This window comes from Rutilus rutilus (genome assembly GCF_951802725.1).
Source record: "Rutilus rutilus genome assembly, chromosome: 1".
NCBI classification, from domain to species: Eukaryota; Metazoa; Chordata; class Actinopteri; order Cypriniformes; family Leuciscidae; genus Rutilus; species Rutilus rutilus.
Window position 1 is genome coordinate 3105910 of NC_140209.1, and position 18572 is coordinate 3124481.

An 18572-nucleotide genomic window follows, 5' to 3' on the forward strand; every position below is an offset into this window, starting at 1 on the left:
CATTGCTAAAACACTTAAACGAGTCGTTTTCGACTATCTATCTACCTTTCTTACACTTAACAACCTCTTGGACAACAGCCAGTCTGGTTTCAAAAGCGTCATTCAACTGAAACTGCTCTGCTCTCATTTATTAAACCTCTGAGACTGGCAAGAGCAGCTTACAAATCATCAGTACTCATCTTGCTGGATCTGTCTGCTGCTTTTGACACAGTTAACCACCAGATCCTCCTGTCAAACATAAAGACTAAGGGTATTTCAGGAACAGCACTCAATGATTCAGGTCTTACCTCTCAGTGGGTCCTTCAGGGTGTTGTGGAGGGGTGAGGAGTCTAAGACCCAACATCTAGCTACTGGAGTACCTCAGGGCTCAATGCTGGGACCGCTTCTCTTCTCCATCTACATTTCATCACTAGGATCTGTCATTCAGAAACATGGTTTATCCCATCTCTGTTATCATCTTGTTACTGGAGTGCCTCAAGGCTCAGTTCTGGGACCGCTCATTGCTCACCTTACAGAAATTTCTTGCTGGATGAAGGACCTTCAGAACTGCTTGTGGTCTCGGCCAACCCAACACTTCAACATAACTTCTCCATTCAGCTTATTCATCAACCATAACTCCATCCAGGACAGCCAGGAACCTTGGAGTTGTGATTGATGATCAGTTGAACTTAACAGACCACATTGCTAGAACTGCCGATTTGCCTGCCGATTTGCCTGCAGATTAGCCTTATACAACATTAGGAGGATCAGACCCTTCTCCTTGTCCAAGCTCTTGGTTTATCCAGACTGGACTATTGTAATACTCTCTCCTTCCAGCATCACTGTCAAACCTCTGCAACTAATCAAGATGCTGCAGCAAGAGTGTCTTTATCGAGCCGAAGAGACGCATGTCCTCATAAACTTGAACTGTTTGCCAGTCGCAGCCCGCATCAAATTCATGGCACTGATGTTTGCCTACAGAACAACCACTGGCTCTGCACTCCTATAGCAAAACTCACTACTTCAGACCTACGTGTTTTCCAGAAAGCTTGTGTTCTGCAGGTGAACGGTGTCTTGTGGTGCCAACATCCCAAAGAGACGCAGAATCACTTTCACTGACCTTCACCTGGACTGTTCCTGCTGGAGGAATGACCTGCCGAACTCAACCTGAGCCGAGGAGGCTTTAGCCATCTTCAAGAAACGGCTGAAGATGCTTCTTTTTCTGCAACACTTGACCCATTAATATTCACACTTACTAATCTATGTTACTATACATTACAAGCTTATTAAGGGGAATCACTAGACTGGGTAAACCCAGCCCAATCTGCCGGCGATTTGATTTCGCCCTGCAGCTCAGGCTGGAAACCTGTACATTCTTCTGTTATGACTGAGACAATCAGACACATAACTATTTGTTACATTTAACAAATAAGCTTTAAAGCCCACTCTTAGGAAAGAAACATGCTGCAAACCGTTGATCAATGCTACAAACCAACACTTTGTTGACACGTTCCCTGCCTGGAGTTTTCGCTGCAAAGTACGTCACGTTGGTCTGATTGGTTGAACGACTATCCAATTGCGTACAGAGTCATTTGAACTATGCCTGTTGATCACGCCTCTTGTGCAGTAGAAATACAGAGCAGACTCTCCAGACTAATGTTCAATCTTAAAAGATTGAGCTTGGTCTGGTGATAGCCAGACTAGAGAATAACCATATTTGTAACAAACATCTCAGGAAAGGAGACATATTAAACAACTGCAGAGGTTTTATTAAGAAAATTTGAATCAATTAATCAAAATGAAAAAAAAAAATGCTAAAAAAAGAAATGAACAGACAAGATACAAGAATCACCAAACCAGTTCCATCACACAGAACATCTCTATAGAGTCTGAGTCTGTCCTTAACCGTATTTAATAATATATGTAAAACAGTTTACATATGAAGCACAAGAAAATGAACTTGAATACTGTAGGCAAATTTATCCATAAAACCCATATAAATGAAATGGCTCATTCATTCATATAAATGAAAATAAATCTTGCTTGCTATTTGCAAAAATATTTTAATCTAAACTTGATAGTCACTATTTCTTCAAGGTGCTCAGAGTTTTTCCCGTTTTCTGAGAAGAAAATAAAACAAAAAATTATCTGTAAGTTTTTGCTATTGTAAATATTGCTGCAGATTGGCTCTAAACTCATCAGTATTTTATTCTAATATTGTCAGCATCTCTATTTCCTCTGGGTGCTTCGAGTCCTTCCTCCCTGCAAAATAAAAGCATTGACTGACCTCTCGTATGTGTTTTTATCATGATTGCAGATTGTTCCAGATCAGATGAGTGTGAATCATCAGATTGTGTGCGGCTCAAAACTCACCAGCTCTTCTTGCACAGATGATCTGAAGAAGAATCACAGTAGGAGCAGCAAACACTGCCATCTCAACAATAATCACAATCACTGCAGGAAACATGAGAGGAAGAAGAGAAACTGTACATGACTGAAGTCAAGGGTATTCAACTATCAACAGTTATTGATGAAGCATTTACAGACTGACTGATAGTTTAATGTTATAAAGCTGTCAGTATAAATGAACGTGTCGTACCTCTGTATAATGATCCAGCAGTCACACAGACTTCAGTTTCTGATGCTGTATCAGCTGGATCTGTGGATCACGTCTGTTAGTTCAGTTCAACACATAATGCCACATATAAACAAAGCATCAACATCACAGTAATGATGAAAATGTCCTGGACTTTGTGTAAACTTCCACTGTTTCACGAGTCTGTCATCTATTATCAATTCATTTCAATCTCAAGGCAGCAGGAGGAGAATGACTATCACCATTTACCGAAAAAAAACCCTATTTTATGCTTTATTTATTTATAGATAATCATGTTAAGTGAGGTTCTAGCACACTTGCATTTCTAAGTTTGCATAAACATTGAAATGTGGAATATCTATTTATTGACGGCATCTAAAACATACAACTAAGTAAAGCTAAACTATAATATACTAACTATATTATAATTTAATTAAAGCGAACTATATATTTAGCTAAGGCTAAATTTAACTTACTCATCAACATATATTATTGCCTATCACATTAATCTGACATCGCTAGCTTTTATCTAAATCGTTATCGCTAGCACAACACACTAGTATCTCGCTAGCCTGTTAACCTGCCATCCGTGCTTGCCGTCTTTTTTTGCAACTTTACAAGTCTATCAAACAACTGTGGTGAGTAGGATAAGTCAACAAACACGGTGAGTCATGTCCTCTCCTGTTATTGTCACTTGCACTTCGTGTCACATGTATAGTAAAGCCTTCTCTGTCAGCAATGAAGGATTTACATGTGATAAATGCAGGGAGACAGTCAGGCTGCGGAAGATGATTTCAGAACTAGAGACTCGCATCCAAACTTTAATCAAGGTTAATTGTAAGAATGCAAGGGCTTTAGATACTGCTTTGGATGCGACTAGCTTAGCGAACTCTGTACATTGTTTGATTCCGGCTGTAGAGCCCGTGCAGCAGGGCAACTGGGTGACCGTGAGACACTGTAGTCACATGACAAAACACCGCTCTTCTGTTCCGATTACCACAACAAATAGATTCTCCCCTCTCAGTGAAACACCCACTGTGAATCCTGTTGAATGTGCCCTAGTTATTGGCGATTCTATTACATGGAACGTGAAAATAGAGACACCAGCCAACATAGTCACATGTTTGCCGGGAGCCAGAGCGCCTGACATCAAAGCAAATTTAAAAGTGCTGGCTTATGCTAATCGTAAATTCTCTAAGATTATTATTCACGTCGGCACTAATGATGTTCGACTTTGCCAGTCAGAGATCACCAAAATTAATGTTAAAGAGGTGTGTGAACTCGCAAGTACGATGTCAGGCACTGTAATTTGCTCTGGCCCCCTTCCTGTTCGCCAGAGTGATGAGATACTTAGTAGACTGTCCTCACTCAATGGCTGGTTGTCTAAGTGGTGTCTGCAAAATAATATAGAATTCATAAACAATTGGAAAAGTTTTTGGGGCAGACCTGACCTGTTGAAAAGAGATGGTATTCATCCCTCCTGGGATGGTGGTGCTGCTCTTCTCTCTAGTAATATGGGTTAATATGGGCAAATGAGGTGGAGGATGAAAAGCCTGCAGAACCGTAGGCCGTGCCACATTCGATGGTACTTTAGGCAGATAGCCTGGCCTGGGATGCAAGATAGCCTGAAGCAAACTCCAGGCAACCATGAGATAACGAGAGCGCCTGAAGATCTCCTAATCTCCTCAGAGAAGTAATGGCTAGCAAAAAGGCTGACTTGAGGAAAAGTTCTTGGCCTCAACCGAATCCACAGCGGGGCTGGATGCATGAGGGAGAACCACAGTGGGAAGTGTGTCGTCTCTCGAGACGCAAATAGATCTACTTCCACTGGGCCGAAACTCTGACATATCGATTCCCCCACCTCGGGGTGGAGTCTCCATTCCCCAGTCCTCAGCCCCTGCCTCGACAGGATGTCTGCTCCCTGATTTTGATCCCCTGGGATGTACGTTCTCTGTTCTCTGGGCTGGTGCCAATATGCTTTTCTTCGTGTTGAGTCTCAACCCCAGGCTCTGGATGTAGGCAAGGATGGCATCTCGATGCCGAACTACCAGTACTTGTGACTGGGCCATAATAAACGAGTCGTCTATATAATTTAGCACCCTGATACCCTGAAGCCTCAGCGGAGCTAGAGCTGCATCCATGCATTTGGTAAATGTGCAAGGGGAGAGAGCTAGGCCGAACGGAAAAACCCGATATTGGAACACTTCGCCCCCGAAAGCGAACCTCAGGAACTTCCAGTGAGATGGAAGGATGCAAATGTGGAAATATGTGTCCTTCAGATCTATTGTGACAAATCAATCTTCGGATTGAATTTGATTCACTATGATGGGAATCGTGAGCATCTTGAACTTGAACCTCCTCAGAGACCGATTTAAGTGCCTCAGATCTAATATTGGACGCAACCCCCCATCCTTCTTGGAAACTATGAAGTAGGGACTGTAAAACCCGGACTCCCTGTCCGGCGGAGGAACACTATCTATGGCCTCCTTTACCAACTGGGAGTTTACTTCCTGATCCAATACCCGATCCTGCTCTGGGTCGACTGCAGTCCAAACCTCCCCATTGAATTTCAGTGGGTGGAAACCAAACTGCAGTCTGTACCCTTTTTGAAGGGTGCACAGGGCCCAAGGAGAAATATTCGTTAGATTTTTCCAAGCATCGAAATATTTTACCAAGGGAACCAGCCAGTGGCAGTCAAAGCCAGCTGTCCCCATGGTCTTCGACTTATTTCAGGCCAAGGCACCACCTGATTCCCCGTCGGATGAGGCAGGGTCCCCCGCAGCCTCAGGCGGGAGACCGACCAGCTCAGGTGTGGGCCTTGCCGGCTCAGGTGCTTGCCTCACCATTTTGGGGCGGAGGCCACAGCGGCAGCTTATGTGTGGAGCCCAGATAACCTGCAGAACATCATGATTATGAATCCATTTATCATCACTAACATCAATCCTAACAGTGCTGCAGTTACTCAATAAGAGGTCAACTAAATTGATGGTTTGTTTTTCAGATGTGGATTTTGACACCTGGGAGTTTTTGTTTTAATTAATGTGTTTGTAAATTGTTCAGTCTGTTTTTTTGTTTTTGTTTTTTTTACTGTGTTTTTAAACATAAAGGTTATAAATGTGATGTCGAGTGTTTGTGTTCATTGTGTTCTTGTCTTTTTTGGCCGCATAAGCAATGTATAAACAAATTGTCAGTCTGCTTTGTACTGAACAGGTGACGATTGGCTGATTTCACAGTATAAATTAGCACACTTTCAAGTAATTTAAGTGCTTAATTTGCATACAAATGCAGTGTGGTTAGGACATTGTCTAACATAATGTCTAACCCTAACCGCTTTGAAAGGGCAGATCGACTAGAGGGCGCCATTTTTCGTCTCGCCATGGCCAACGGCGCGGGCGGTGCAGGCGGAAAAGTTTGTTGGACCTACGACCTCATTCAGGGGTCGAAAGGTTGAAAAATTGGTGAAAAGCACATGTTTGTATTTTACACTGAATAAGGTCCCGGAAGGTCACCACAAAAGTTTTGGCGTTTTACATTTACATGTAGTTATTTAGCAGGCACCTTTGTCCAAAGCGACTAAAGCAAGCGAGTCATCGTGAAGAGGCAAAAACAACGCAAGAAGTGCCCTAAATACAAAGTTCAGGCATTGCTCAGAGTAGCATCAGCCAGACAAGGGAGGATTAAAGGAAAAGGAAAGAATTTTTTATATATTTATTTTTTATGAGGTTAAGTGCTCACAGAAGAGATGAGTTTTTTTTTGTTGTCTTTTGAATGCTGTCAGTGTTGTACTGGCATGGTTAACTTTCCGTAAACTTTACCTGGTTTCAACTTTGAAACGCCTGTTAAAATCCTTGTTGTATTATTTTAATTTAATACTGTGAAGCTGCTTTGATACAATCTGTATTGTGAAAAGCGCTATACAAATATACTTGACTTGACTTAAAATGTATTTTATTCAGTCAATTTTAATGCAACAGACATGTGTTGTATGCCAAATTAAAGCTTATTATTTGTAGTTTACAAAGATACTAATGACTTTGCTGTATCTTGATCAGAAAATGAAAGAGAAGGTCAAATTTGTGTCATTTTGGTCATTTAAAGCTGTATTGTGAAAGTATTCGTACAAAATTCTTTGTAATTCTGCCAAACCTAAAGCAAACCGTGCCGAATTTGGGGCCCCCTGGGACCTTTCTATAAAAATCCCACTCGCCCATTATATGAATGGGTTTGCCGTAGTAGTTTCGTGGACACTGCTTCGAAAGGGCCGATCGACTAGGGGGGCACCATTTTCCATCTCATCGCGGACCCCTGGAGTGGGCGGAAAAGTTTGGTGGCCCTACAACCTTGTTCAGGGGTCGAAAGGTCAGAAAAGAGACTGCGCGTCCGCCATGAGGCAGAGATTAGGGTTAGAGGCTGAAAATGTTTTGCCTTCGCTCAAGAGCCCGGCTCTTTCGGTATGTCGCTCGGGGCGGGCCCAAGGGTCACCTTGCCGAATTCGGGGCCCCTGGGACTTTTCTATAAAAATCCCACTCGCCCATTATATGAATATGTTTCCCGTAGTGGTTTCGCGGACACTGCTTTGAAATGAAAATGGACGATCGACTAGGGGGTAAATTTTTGGTGTTTTACATTTAAACATTTAAATTATTATATTCCCCTGGTTTCACAGACAGGGCTTAAGACTAGTCCTAGACTAAAATGTAAGTCTGAGCTGTTTCCACTGAAATAAACTTGCACTGACTGATCTTAAAAATATATCAGTGCCTTTTTAGTTTTAAGATGCACATCGGTAATGTTTTTTTCTAAGCATGTTTATAAAAATTACTTAAATGTCCTAATTGATCTATATGGTCTAATCCTGGCAGTAATTAGGATTAGTAATATATTAGTAAAAAAGTAATATTTACAAACTATATATCATTTGAAAGCTTACAGTAGTTCTAGTTTTAATATTTGGTGTCTGATTTTCAATAAAAATGACAAAGGAACAGAAACGTATTCATTTGTATTAATTTGATTTTTTTTAGCTTCCAGGTCCTTTTTTTAATAATTATAATTAATAATAATTCGTTACATTTATATAGCGCTTTTCTAGGTACTCAAAGCGCTTTACATGGAAGGGGGGGATCTCCTCAACCACCACCAATGTGCAGCATCCACCTGGATGATGCGACGGCAGCCATATTGCGCCAGAACGCCCACCACACACCAGCGAAAGCACTGAAATTACTCGAAAGTTAGTGGATTGTGTCCAGTTGAGTGTGCTTAATACAGTAGAGGTCGTTTAATACACGTTTTAAGTATTTAAAATGAATGAGGCCCCTTTCAAAAATGTCATAAGCTGACAGGGGTCGAAAGGCCAAAAAAAGACGCGCGTCCGTAAGGAGACGGAAGGTCGTAGGACCCTGAAACTTGGCGAGTTCCGTTGTCATGGGCCTTTGAGTCGGGCCCCAGAGTTTGAAAGCCCTAGCCGCTTTCTAAGCGCTTCAGGTCCGGGTGAGTGTTTGGCTGAAAACTGACCTGTTTCTAAGTGTCTGCCATTGAAATGTCGCCCGTTTTCAGCCTAGTTTTTTCTAGTATCTGTAAAACTGCATTTTTCCATCTTAAAAATATATCTAAATTACGTCATATGCTCTCAATGACAAATGCGGAAACAATTAGTTAATGCGTTCATGACATCAAGGCTAGATTATTGTAATGCTCTACTGGGTGGTTGCCCTGCACGCTTAATAAACAAACTACAGCTGGTCCAAAACGCAGCAGCTCGAGTTCTTACCAGAACCAGGAAGTATGACCATATTAGCCCAGTTCTGTCAAAACTGCACTGGCTCCCTATTAAACATTGTATACATTTTAAAATATTGCTGATTACTTACAAATCACTAAATGGTTTAGCTCGGCAGAACTTGAGCGAGATCTAAACGCATTATAGTCCTTCACGTCTATTGCGATCTCAAAATTCTGGCCAGTTCATAATACCTAGTAGATCCTTTTCCTATTTAGCACCAAAACTTTGGAACAGTCTTCCTAGCAATGTCTGGGAAGCAGACACACTCTGTCAGTTTCTAGACTAAAAAAACACCTCTTTTACATGGCATTCACATAGAACATTATACATTTCTATTATTCAAATGAGTTAAAGATTATTAGGCTGCATAGATTAGGTCAGCCGGAACCGGGGACACTTCCTATAACACCTGATGTACTCGTTACATCATAAGAAGAATGGCATCTACGCTAATGTTAGTTTTTCTGTGTATTCCGAGGTTTACTGAAGTCAGCAGGATCCGGGCCGTATCCAGATCCAGCCCTGTGAAGGCCTCATCGACACGACAGCTATCAGCACTGATCCTCAACAAACCCGTCTCCATACCGGTGTGACTCCGATCTTCAACCAGATGGAACTGGATAATAATCTGATTGTTCCAATCCAGTCTGACCTCTGACCTGTAATGCTGCCTGAATCATAATCATACACTGTTCGCTCGTTGGCCAGAGGAGAACTGAGCGACTGAGTCTGGGTTCTCCCAAGGTTTTTTCTCCATTCTGTCACCTGATGGAGTTTTGGTTCCTTGCCACTGTTGCCTTGGCTTTTGGCTTGCTTAGTTGGGGACATTTAATATTCAACAATATTATTGATCTGCCTTATGTAAGGTGCACAATGATGACATTTTCTTCTAGAAACAAACTTTGTTGTATTATTTTCATGTTATCAATGTAAAGCTGCTTTGAAACAATCTTTATTGTAAAAAGCGCTATATAAAGGTGACTTGACTTGACAACGTGATGTATGAAAATATTCAAACGCACAAATATTGACGAATCCTTTGAGGTTTCAATCCTGAATTGATGGAATTATCAGGCTGATTTTATTGTGACGGGATCAAACCGCTGAAGCAAGAGACTGATGATGTGTGACAGTGATCATGTGATCATGAACCTTGTGTAGGAGCTGCTGCTGTAGTTCGGCTTGATTTCTTCTCAGAGTTTGAGCTTCTGACTGGAATCAGTGTTGGTGAAGCGACTAGAGCTGCAGAAGATGAATGTTCAGATGAGATTAATGTTCAGATGAGATTAAAGTCAAAACATTATATATTTATACTGATCAAACCGCTGAAGCGAGAGACTGATGATGTGTGAGTGACAGTGATCATGTGATCATGAACCTTGTGTAGGAGCTGCTGCTGTAGTTCGGCTTGATGTCTTCTCAGAGTTTGAGCTTCTGACTGGAATCAGTGTTGGTGAAGCGACTGGATCTGCAGAAGATGAATGTTCAGTCGCATCATCTGTAGGACATTAACATCATATTTTACAGTGTTGTTTCTCACCTGAATACTTGACAGTGTATCTGACTGAGGTCTCGAGTTGATTTCTGAGAGTAAGCTGACATCTCCACTCTCTGTTGTCATCTTCATTCAGGAGTGTTGTAGTCAGAGTGATGATACAGTGATCTGATGATGATAATATCTGATATCTGGTGTCTGTCTTCAGATCAACACCAGCCTGATTCACCCATAACAGCTCAATTCCTTCATAAGGGACCGAATCATCACAGAATAATCTATAATATGAATTCAACTGACAGGAGAGAGTCACAGAGCGGCCTGGACTGATCTCAGTCTGTGAGGATGAAGATGATGATGATGAAGATGGAGACACTGAAACTGAACACAAGACACAAATCACAGACTCTTCAATCATCATCTGAGTTTAAAGGGAGAATCTGCTCTTTTTAAATTGACCACATAATCATAAACTTACCATGAAGAACATGCAGATAAACATAAGCATCAGTTCCTTGTTTTTGTTTGTTAACATATTGTCTGCAGGTGTAAAATCCATAATCTTCTTCTGTGACGTTCTTGATGTTCAGAGAGCAGTCAGACTCCAGACTCAGTCTCTCATGTGGCTCGATCATGTCTTTATTCTTTAATCCTCCGGTTATCAGTTCAACTGCTGCTGAATGTCTGAATCTGTTATAGTAGGTCCATACAGTTGATTTGCAGTCAGAAAGAGCTTTATTACAGGGCAGAGAGACATTTTCACCAGAACTGATGAACACATCCACCCCACTGGTTCCTGAAACACAGTATATCTCAGTGATCATTATGATATATATGAAACATAAAACACACCAGCATAAAAAGCAGATGTTTTAACTCTAAAACCGTATTCTGGACAAATGTGGGCAAAATAATTTTGATTTATTTGTAAAAAATACTTCTCGCACGCTCTCGGTGCTTAGACACGGCGGATCGCACACAGCGATAGCTGGCCGTTTTACACACAGTGTCCCGGTGGCTTTGGACGGGGAACATATAGTGTGAGGCGCGACGCGCAAAGGCGGCGTCGGGGGCGAAATTTTCGTTAGTATGTGTGAGCGCAAGGGAGCGGGCACAACACCTGCATTTAGAACATGACCGGTCGTGAGGGGCCGTGTAACAGAGCGGGCAGTGAGTAGGTGTGGGCACTGTAATGTGGACACGTGACCTACTTTTATCACTCGAGCGGCTTGTGCCCGCTTTATGAGAGTGGGCTCTGTGATAGACACGGGATTTATAGTGCTTGTGTGCAGGGGTGAACACAGAGACGTGGGCACATTCACTGCATTTAAAACACATGCGGCGCGAGCCGTGTAACCAGACATAACGCTCTCTTCGAGATTTCTCTGGGTTGCCGTGAGAACGGTGGTTGCGCGCAGGCGAGCGGGTAGATATACCGGTTCGTTGGCTGCGAGGTAAACATCTGCAGTAGCCGTGGCAACGGGGACTGACAGAGCGTGAAGCTTTGACGGTGGTCCAGCCGCAGCGGGACTTAACCGTCTTTTCTTCCCTCGTGTATAGACGCTCATAAATAATCGAGCACCATGTGGTGCGAGAGGCGAGTTCGCTTTCTGTATGTAAGAAAAGCTGGCCATGAGCTCGGAGAAGCGAACAGTAAAAACATTTATCTGCTGCGAGAGCTGGGCTCGATCTCGGCTTTCTGGCGTTATAGCCTATGATTCTGCCACTGGGCTACAGGGGAGAACACATGAACTTTTGGTTAGCGCGAGCATATAACAGTACGACCTCATGTTTGTTTGCAGTCGTGCGTGTATTAAAAACAGGCTTGTTTACTGCAGTAGTAATATTTCCAGCCGCCTGAACTTAGAGGGGACTGAGAAATGTTTGAGAATTGGCGGTTTTGTCCGGCCACAGCGGGACGAAAACACTCTCTCTCCTCTTTTCGCCGGTGAGTGAGGCGCGCGCGCTGAACGTTGCTCGTGACCGTCCGCTCTGTCATCCCTTGTGAACGGCGCAATCTGCGGGTTCGCTTTCTGTATGTTAGAAAAACTGGCCGCGAGCTTGGAGAAGCGAACAGCATAAATTTTTATCTGCCGCGAGAGCCGGGATCGACCCCGGGTCTTCTGGCGCAAAAGCCTAAGATTCTGCCACTGAGCCACAGGGGGGAGAATACATTGGCTGTAGGTTAGAGCGAGCATATAACAGCGTCATGTCTTGTGACGGCGTTTGCTTGCAGGCGTGCGTGTATTTATAACAGGCTCGTATACTGCAATATGAACAATTCCAGTCGCCTGAGCTTAAGAGGGGACTGAGAAATGTGCGCGAGGACGGAGTAGCTTTCTTGTAACGTAAAGAGAGCTTCAGGACCGTCCGTTTCTGCCATCCCTTGTGAGCGGCGCAGTTTGCGCGGCTCGAACAGAGGGAGAGGAAGCTCGCTCCGAGACCGTCCACTTCTGCCATCCCTTGTGAGCGGCGCAGTAGCGCGGCTCGAACAGAGGGAGGGTGTCTATCTCATTCGCCTCATCCCCTGACGCGGCGGCGGTTGAGCGGCCGGGAGGGGGGGCGGAGAGGGCGAGAGAGAAGCTCGAGGGAGAGGTTCCGGCGAGCTCCTCAGTCATATCAGTCTCCGGTGGTCTCTACGAGCGGCGCTTCTATTGCGCGGCCCGGCAGGGACAGGCGGAGCGACAGCTTGGTTGAAAACTTCAAGTCGAGCCCGCAGGGTCGACATTGAAAGTTCTTCGCACTCGGGGCAGCCGCCCGTAGAGAGTGTGGTGGCGGCGTGCTCGCGGCCCAGGCAGAGAGCGCAGAAGAGGTGGCGGTCTCCGTTGCTGAGCGGGGCGCGGCACGAGCCGCAGGAAAAACGAGCCATTTTGACAAAAACGCCTCGTGCTCTTTTAGAACAGTGAGAGTTAGTGTGTGTCGCAGGGCGAGCACACACAGCAGTAATAAAAGGATATGTCGCCGGATAGCGTAGCAGGCATGGATGGCTGAAGGCGGCGAAGGCGGCCGGCTTCTTCAGGCGCTGTCCTAGGCTTGCTGGTCGCTGGTTTCAACGGCGGCGGCTCTCAAGATCCAGCGATGCGAAGAGCTTCGCTGAAGACAAGAAAATCTGATTTTTCAGCCTGTGAGCCCTGCTTATATACACACTGGCCACACCCATCCTGACGGTTAGAGGGGTGTGGAGGGCGCGAAGTGCCCTCATTGGATGTGAAGTCACACAAGGCTCACTGATAGGCTTAAGCAGTTGCCGCCTGGCAGCCAATGAGCACGCTTATACAGCCTGCCATGGTCTGCCGGCTGCCGCACTGCGTTGACAATGAATACAAAATTTAGGATAATTTTTGGCTTCAGATCTCGAAGAAAGAAGACTTTCCCGTAGCGTAAGCAACTTACGCAATACGAGAGAACCTCTCGTAAGAGAACAATTCTCACACTGGAAAAACAAATTAAAAACAAATTTCTATCAAACAATGGACTCAATTACTAAGGTAACACATATCCAATGAAAGACAAACTACAATAGCCAAAAATCTACTGGACACATTCACAAAACAATTTGCCCCCCTCCTCTTTTATCAAGATAAGTAGATAATATCTGGTTGTATCTGATATTATATCCAATGTCGTCATATTACATTGGATACTATATAATGAAATTTATTGTCTTGTCTCTTGTCTTTAATGAGGTCAGCAAGACCTTCTCTTCTTTTCACCTTTCGATGTGTGTGCTGCATACAGTATATGTCTTACAATGGGGGAGGAAAGGAAGTCTAAGTTTGGGTGGGTGTGGGCTTCTGGGCGGGACTGCCTCTGTGGGAGGCGCACAGTCCTTCACCCGGGGATGTGCACAGATAGCCATATTAATCATAAAGTTGTATTACTTCATTATCATTGTTATTGTTTGAATGACTGGGAGGAGAGGAGAGCGGGGGTACGAGAGAAAGGGTAAAATATGTTAAATTACTGAATACCTTAAAACACTCAACACCCCCAAAGGATATATATTTCAAATTACAAGGTCATTCTTTTCTTTTCTTTCTTTCTTTATCTCTTTCTTTCTTTCTCCTCGTCTGTTCTTATATTGTTATCATCTGATCTGTTTTTGTTTGTTTTATGGTCGATGTATGTATTTTGTAGTTTCTGTATGTATTTCTGCAATTAAAAAAATAAGAAGAAGATTAAAGCTGCAAGCAGCATTTATCGGGGTTCAAGCAATTAAGGCCTTTAAGGCCTTAAAGCACAAAAGCATCAAAAGCTATTGAGTTTTATTTAGCAAGCATGTAACCACTGACAGAATAGATGGAAAAGACCATTTACAGCCAATACAGGCAATGTACCATAGGAAATACATGGTTTTAAAGCTGTTTAACAGTTATAGCGCCACCTATCGTCCGATCTCCATAAAATTTTGCATGCTTGTTAATGATGTTATTTTACATATGCTCACCATTTTTTTATAGGCTTTTTAGTGTATTTTGCCACGCCCATTTAATAAATGACCCTATTACAGCCATCCAAATGCAAAAGTTCAACTTTTTTTTGATAATTATTGATCTAGAGACTCCAGAGAATTGTCCTAGACTGGTCTGGTTCCGATCGGGCAAAAAACCTAGGACTAGTTCGGTATAAAATCGGAGATATCCGACATACGGTCTATGAGTTATGACCACTTTCGCGCTTTTGGTCGCTATAGCGCCACCTATGGGCCAATCGGGGTCATAATTTGATAACCTCTCCTCGATTTTTGTACTACCATATGCCAAAGTTTCAAAGCTCCAGCCCTTACGGTTTGGGCTGCACGATGCGTTTTACGGCGGAAGAATAATAATAATTAAAGCTGCAAGCAGCATTTATCGGGGTTCAAGCATTTAAGGCCTTTAAGCACATAAGCATTTAAGACATTAAGATTTATTTAGAAAGCTTTTAACCACTGAAATAATAGATGGAAAAGTCCATTTACAGCCAATACAGGCAATTTACCATAAGAAATATATGTTTTTCAAAGCTTTTTAACAGTTATAGCGCCACCTATCATCCGATCTATATGAAATTTTGCATGCTTGTTTAGAATGTTATGGCACATATGCTCACCAATTTTCGTGAAGTTCTGAGTTTTCTTTTAGGATTTATAGGCTTTTGAGTGCATTTTGCCACGCCCATTTTCTTTATGACCCAATATACCCATGCGAAAAATGCAAAAGTTCAACTTTTTTTTGATAATTATTGATCTAGAGAGACCAGAGAATTGTCCTAGACTGGTTTGGTTCCGATTCGCAAAAGTAGGTTTTTAACATAATTATGAATATTTAATGAACGGTTTGATTGACTGCAATGGTTCTTGAGGCAAAGTTGTTCAGCATGAGCAAATCTATCAAATGATATGCATTTTGTGACGATAAGTGTAACACCACGTGATTACAGAGCCATAAAACTCGTTAGCGCCAACTAGTGCCCGATTTCTTTCAAAATTCTTACAGACCTCTAGGGCCATGAGTCGAATATGCCCATCGAGTTTCGTTCCGATCGGCCTCCGTTGACCTTGTCTAATAGGTGCTCAACTTTATTGGCCAATGGTGGCCATGTTTTTTGAGATACACCAATGTCCTCATAGACATACATGGCACCTTGGACCAAGACACTGCATACCAATTTTCATGAAATATTAGTTTTTTAGTTTTTTGCGTATTTTGCCACGCCCCTTTTCTAAATGACCCTATTACAGCCATCCAAATGCAAAAGTTCTACTTTTTTTCAATAACTTTTGATCTAGAGAGTCCAGAGAATTGTCCTAGACTGGTCTGGTTCCGATCGGGCGAAAAACCAGGGACTAGTTTGCAAAAGTAGGTTGGACAAAATGCAACATAGCAGAAATTTTTTCCTGCCTAAATCGAAATATTGGAGATAGTCCGTCTTGAGCCAGGGATCACAGTGGTGTAAAACACTTGAGTCTAGGTCAAACGGCCTAAGAGTTATGAGCGACTTTGTACTTTTGGTTGCTGTAGCGCCACCTATGGGCCAATCGGGGTCATACTCTGATAGGTTGTCCCCAAATTGAGGCCTACCATCTGGCCAGGTTTCAAGTCTCTAGGCCTTACGGTTTGGCCTGCACGATGCGTTTTACGAATCCTTACAATTACAATAGGGTTTCAGCATTTCGAGCTTGAACCCCTAATAAGAATGAAAGCTTTTTGCCAGTTATAGCGCCACCTATGGTCTGATCTCCATGAAACTCTGCATGCTTCCTCACCACATTATGACGCATATGCTCATCAATTTTGGTGAAGTTCTGAGTTTTCCTTTAGGATTTATAGGCTTTTGAGTGTATTTTGCCACGCCCCTTTTCTAAATGACCCTGTTACAGCCACCCAAATGCAAAAGTTCAACTTTTCTTCGATAATTATTGATCTAGAGCGTCCAGAGAATTGTCCTAGACTGGTCTGGTTCCAATCGGGCGAAAAACCAGGGACTAGTTCGCAAAAGTAGGTTGGACAAAATGCGACATAGCAGAAATTCTTTCCTGCCTACATCGAAATATTGGAGATAGCCATTTTGTCCGTCTTGAGCCAGGGATCACAGTGGTGTAAAACACTTGAGTACTTTGTACTTTTAGTTGCTGTAGCGCCACCTATGGGCCAATCGGGGTCATAGACTGATAGGTTGTCCCCAAATTGAGGCCTACCATCTGGCCAGGTTTCAAGTCTCTAGGCCTTACGGTTTGGCCTGCACGATGCGTTTTACGAATCCTTACAATTACAATAGGGTTTCAGCATTTCGTGCCACGCCGTGAAATATATCATCATGTGATCATGGCACGCTGAAGCACGCTGGTGAACCTGGAGAAGCAAACTGATCTAAAATCGTCATTTATTGATGTTCAACTGGATCAAACATGCCGCCAATGTTCCCTCTAAGCTGCGCGCACGGCCGCGCAGGCCAATCAAAGTGGCCGCGCAATAGATTTTTCAGACCGCGCAAACGATTTTTTTTTTTCAGGGGTTAAACATCTGAGCATCAAAGGCGATGCAGGCTAGGTAATAAGCATTTAAAATACTGACGCATTTAAAATACTGACATGTGACAACCAAGCTGGATGTACGTTAGATTGTTTACATACCGTGAAACTTCAAATAATAGCCGAGTCCCAAATAGACGTCTATTTTACACGCCTGGTGTGGATACAGGTTTGGATAAATAAAGGCCGGTCTCTAATAGAGGCCCGGTCTGTTTTTTTAGTTTCGGGTTGTATTTAATCTTCTAAAACCCGTCAGATCGTCGGTTTAAGCCAGTTCTATGGTGCAGATTTGCGTCTATGACAACTCGAGGTATCGCACACCGGACGAGAAGCGCCGCGTCGCGTCGCGTCCATGACAACTCGAGGTATCGCAGACCGCACCGGACGCGCACTTTGTCAGTTTATGGCCAGGCAGCAATATAGTTATGTTTAAGGACATTGTGGAATTAAGATCATGTCTGTACTAGGCTATATGATTGTACTGTACAAATACAATCGTTGCTAAGTCTGCAGTCTGAATTCACTTTACCTCAGAGCGTCCGTTTACTGAATGAATTGAGAATATCACCTGAAAATCCGATAACATCAGCAGTTTCCATTCAACCAGCTGATTTCTGTAAATGAATGTCAAACTAAATGTATATTGCAGCACAGGGTGAAGTTTCATTAAATTAAAGGCCTGTCTCATATAGACACCTGTCTCAAATACAAGCCGGTGCAGTTCGGCCATTGGGGAAAATAAAAGCCCGGGCTATTATTTGAAGTTTTACGGTATGCATACATATCCTTTAGGCCAGTGGTTCTCAAACTTTTTACACCAAGTAAGTTACCACCTCAGAAAATATTTGGCTCTCCAAGCTCACATAATGGCCAATATTAAAATACAGTAGCATAGTATTCAGCTACAGTTGCTCAAAAACTAGGCAGTTTTATTTATAATAAGAATATTTATTGTTGTCAGACACTTTAAACATTGTAACAACACAGTTTTAAAATCAACACTGTTCTGCTTACATACAGGTACTTTTTTTAATGATTAAATTAAAATGTATTGCATCTAAAAGTGAAATAAAAACTGTAACTTGAACTTAAACTTAAATATCCCCATGAGTTGAGGATATTTTGGGAATATTAATTTATTTTTATCAATCAATAAATTCCACTAGAAACAAACTTTGTTGTATTATTTTAATTTAATACTGTGAAGCTGCTTTAATACAATTTGTATTGTGAAAAGCGCTATACAAATATACTTGACTTGACTTGACTTGACTTAAACTGACTGGTAAAATACCATCTTTAAAATGTTCCCAAAGTCCAACCATTATAAAGGATATTGAATAAATATCAACCTTGTAGACATATTGATGCATTTGCTGTCATCTCTTTGAATCCCCTATGGCTAACGCAGGCTCGTGGTCATTTTCGGCAGGTCGTGTGGTTGCGAATTGCTCACAGTACTGAAATGTGTGCTCAGAAAAAAAAAATTTGCTCAGTGCTGGAAAAAATTAGAGGGAACATTGCATGCCGCCCAAGAGAATAGATCCACAAGTGGAAGTAAACCATGAGTTGGAAGAAATCAAGAGATCGCTAAACTCTATGTCTAAAGACATCTTCACCCTGACGCAGCAGCAAGCTAAGATAGTGACGCTGTTGGATGAAGTGAAGAATCTAAAAGTACTTCTTTCGGAGAAGGACGAGGTCA

General features: G+C 42.6%; 1 protein-coding gene across 1 annotated transcript in view; it reads right to left on the reverse strand.

The window, feature by feature from the left end:
- Positions 1–1672: 1672 nt before the first annotated feature.
- The window catches only part of LOC311302270 (uncharacterized protein), a 47375-nt gene continuing 30475 nt past the window's right edge, over positions 1673–18572 (reverse strand). The window contains exons 2-8 of the mRNA XM_084427999.1: positions 10334–10651; positions 9901–10236; positions 9739–9828; positions 9513–9602; positions 2579–2638; positions 2353–2433; positions 1673–2241 (exon numbers count right to left, since the gene is read on the reverse strand). Of these exons, the coding sequence (XP_084284125.1) occupies positions 2186–2241; positions 2353–2433; positions 2579–2638; positions 9513–9602; positions 9739–9828; positions 9901–10236; positions 10334–10651 (1031 nt within the window). The 3' untranslated portion in view covers positions 1673–2185. The remainder of the gene's footprint in view (positions 2242–2352; positions 2434–2578; positions 2639–9512; positions 9603–9738; positions 9829–9900; positions 10237–10333; positions 10652–18572) is intronic.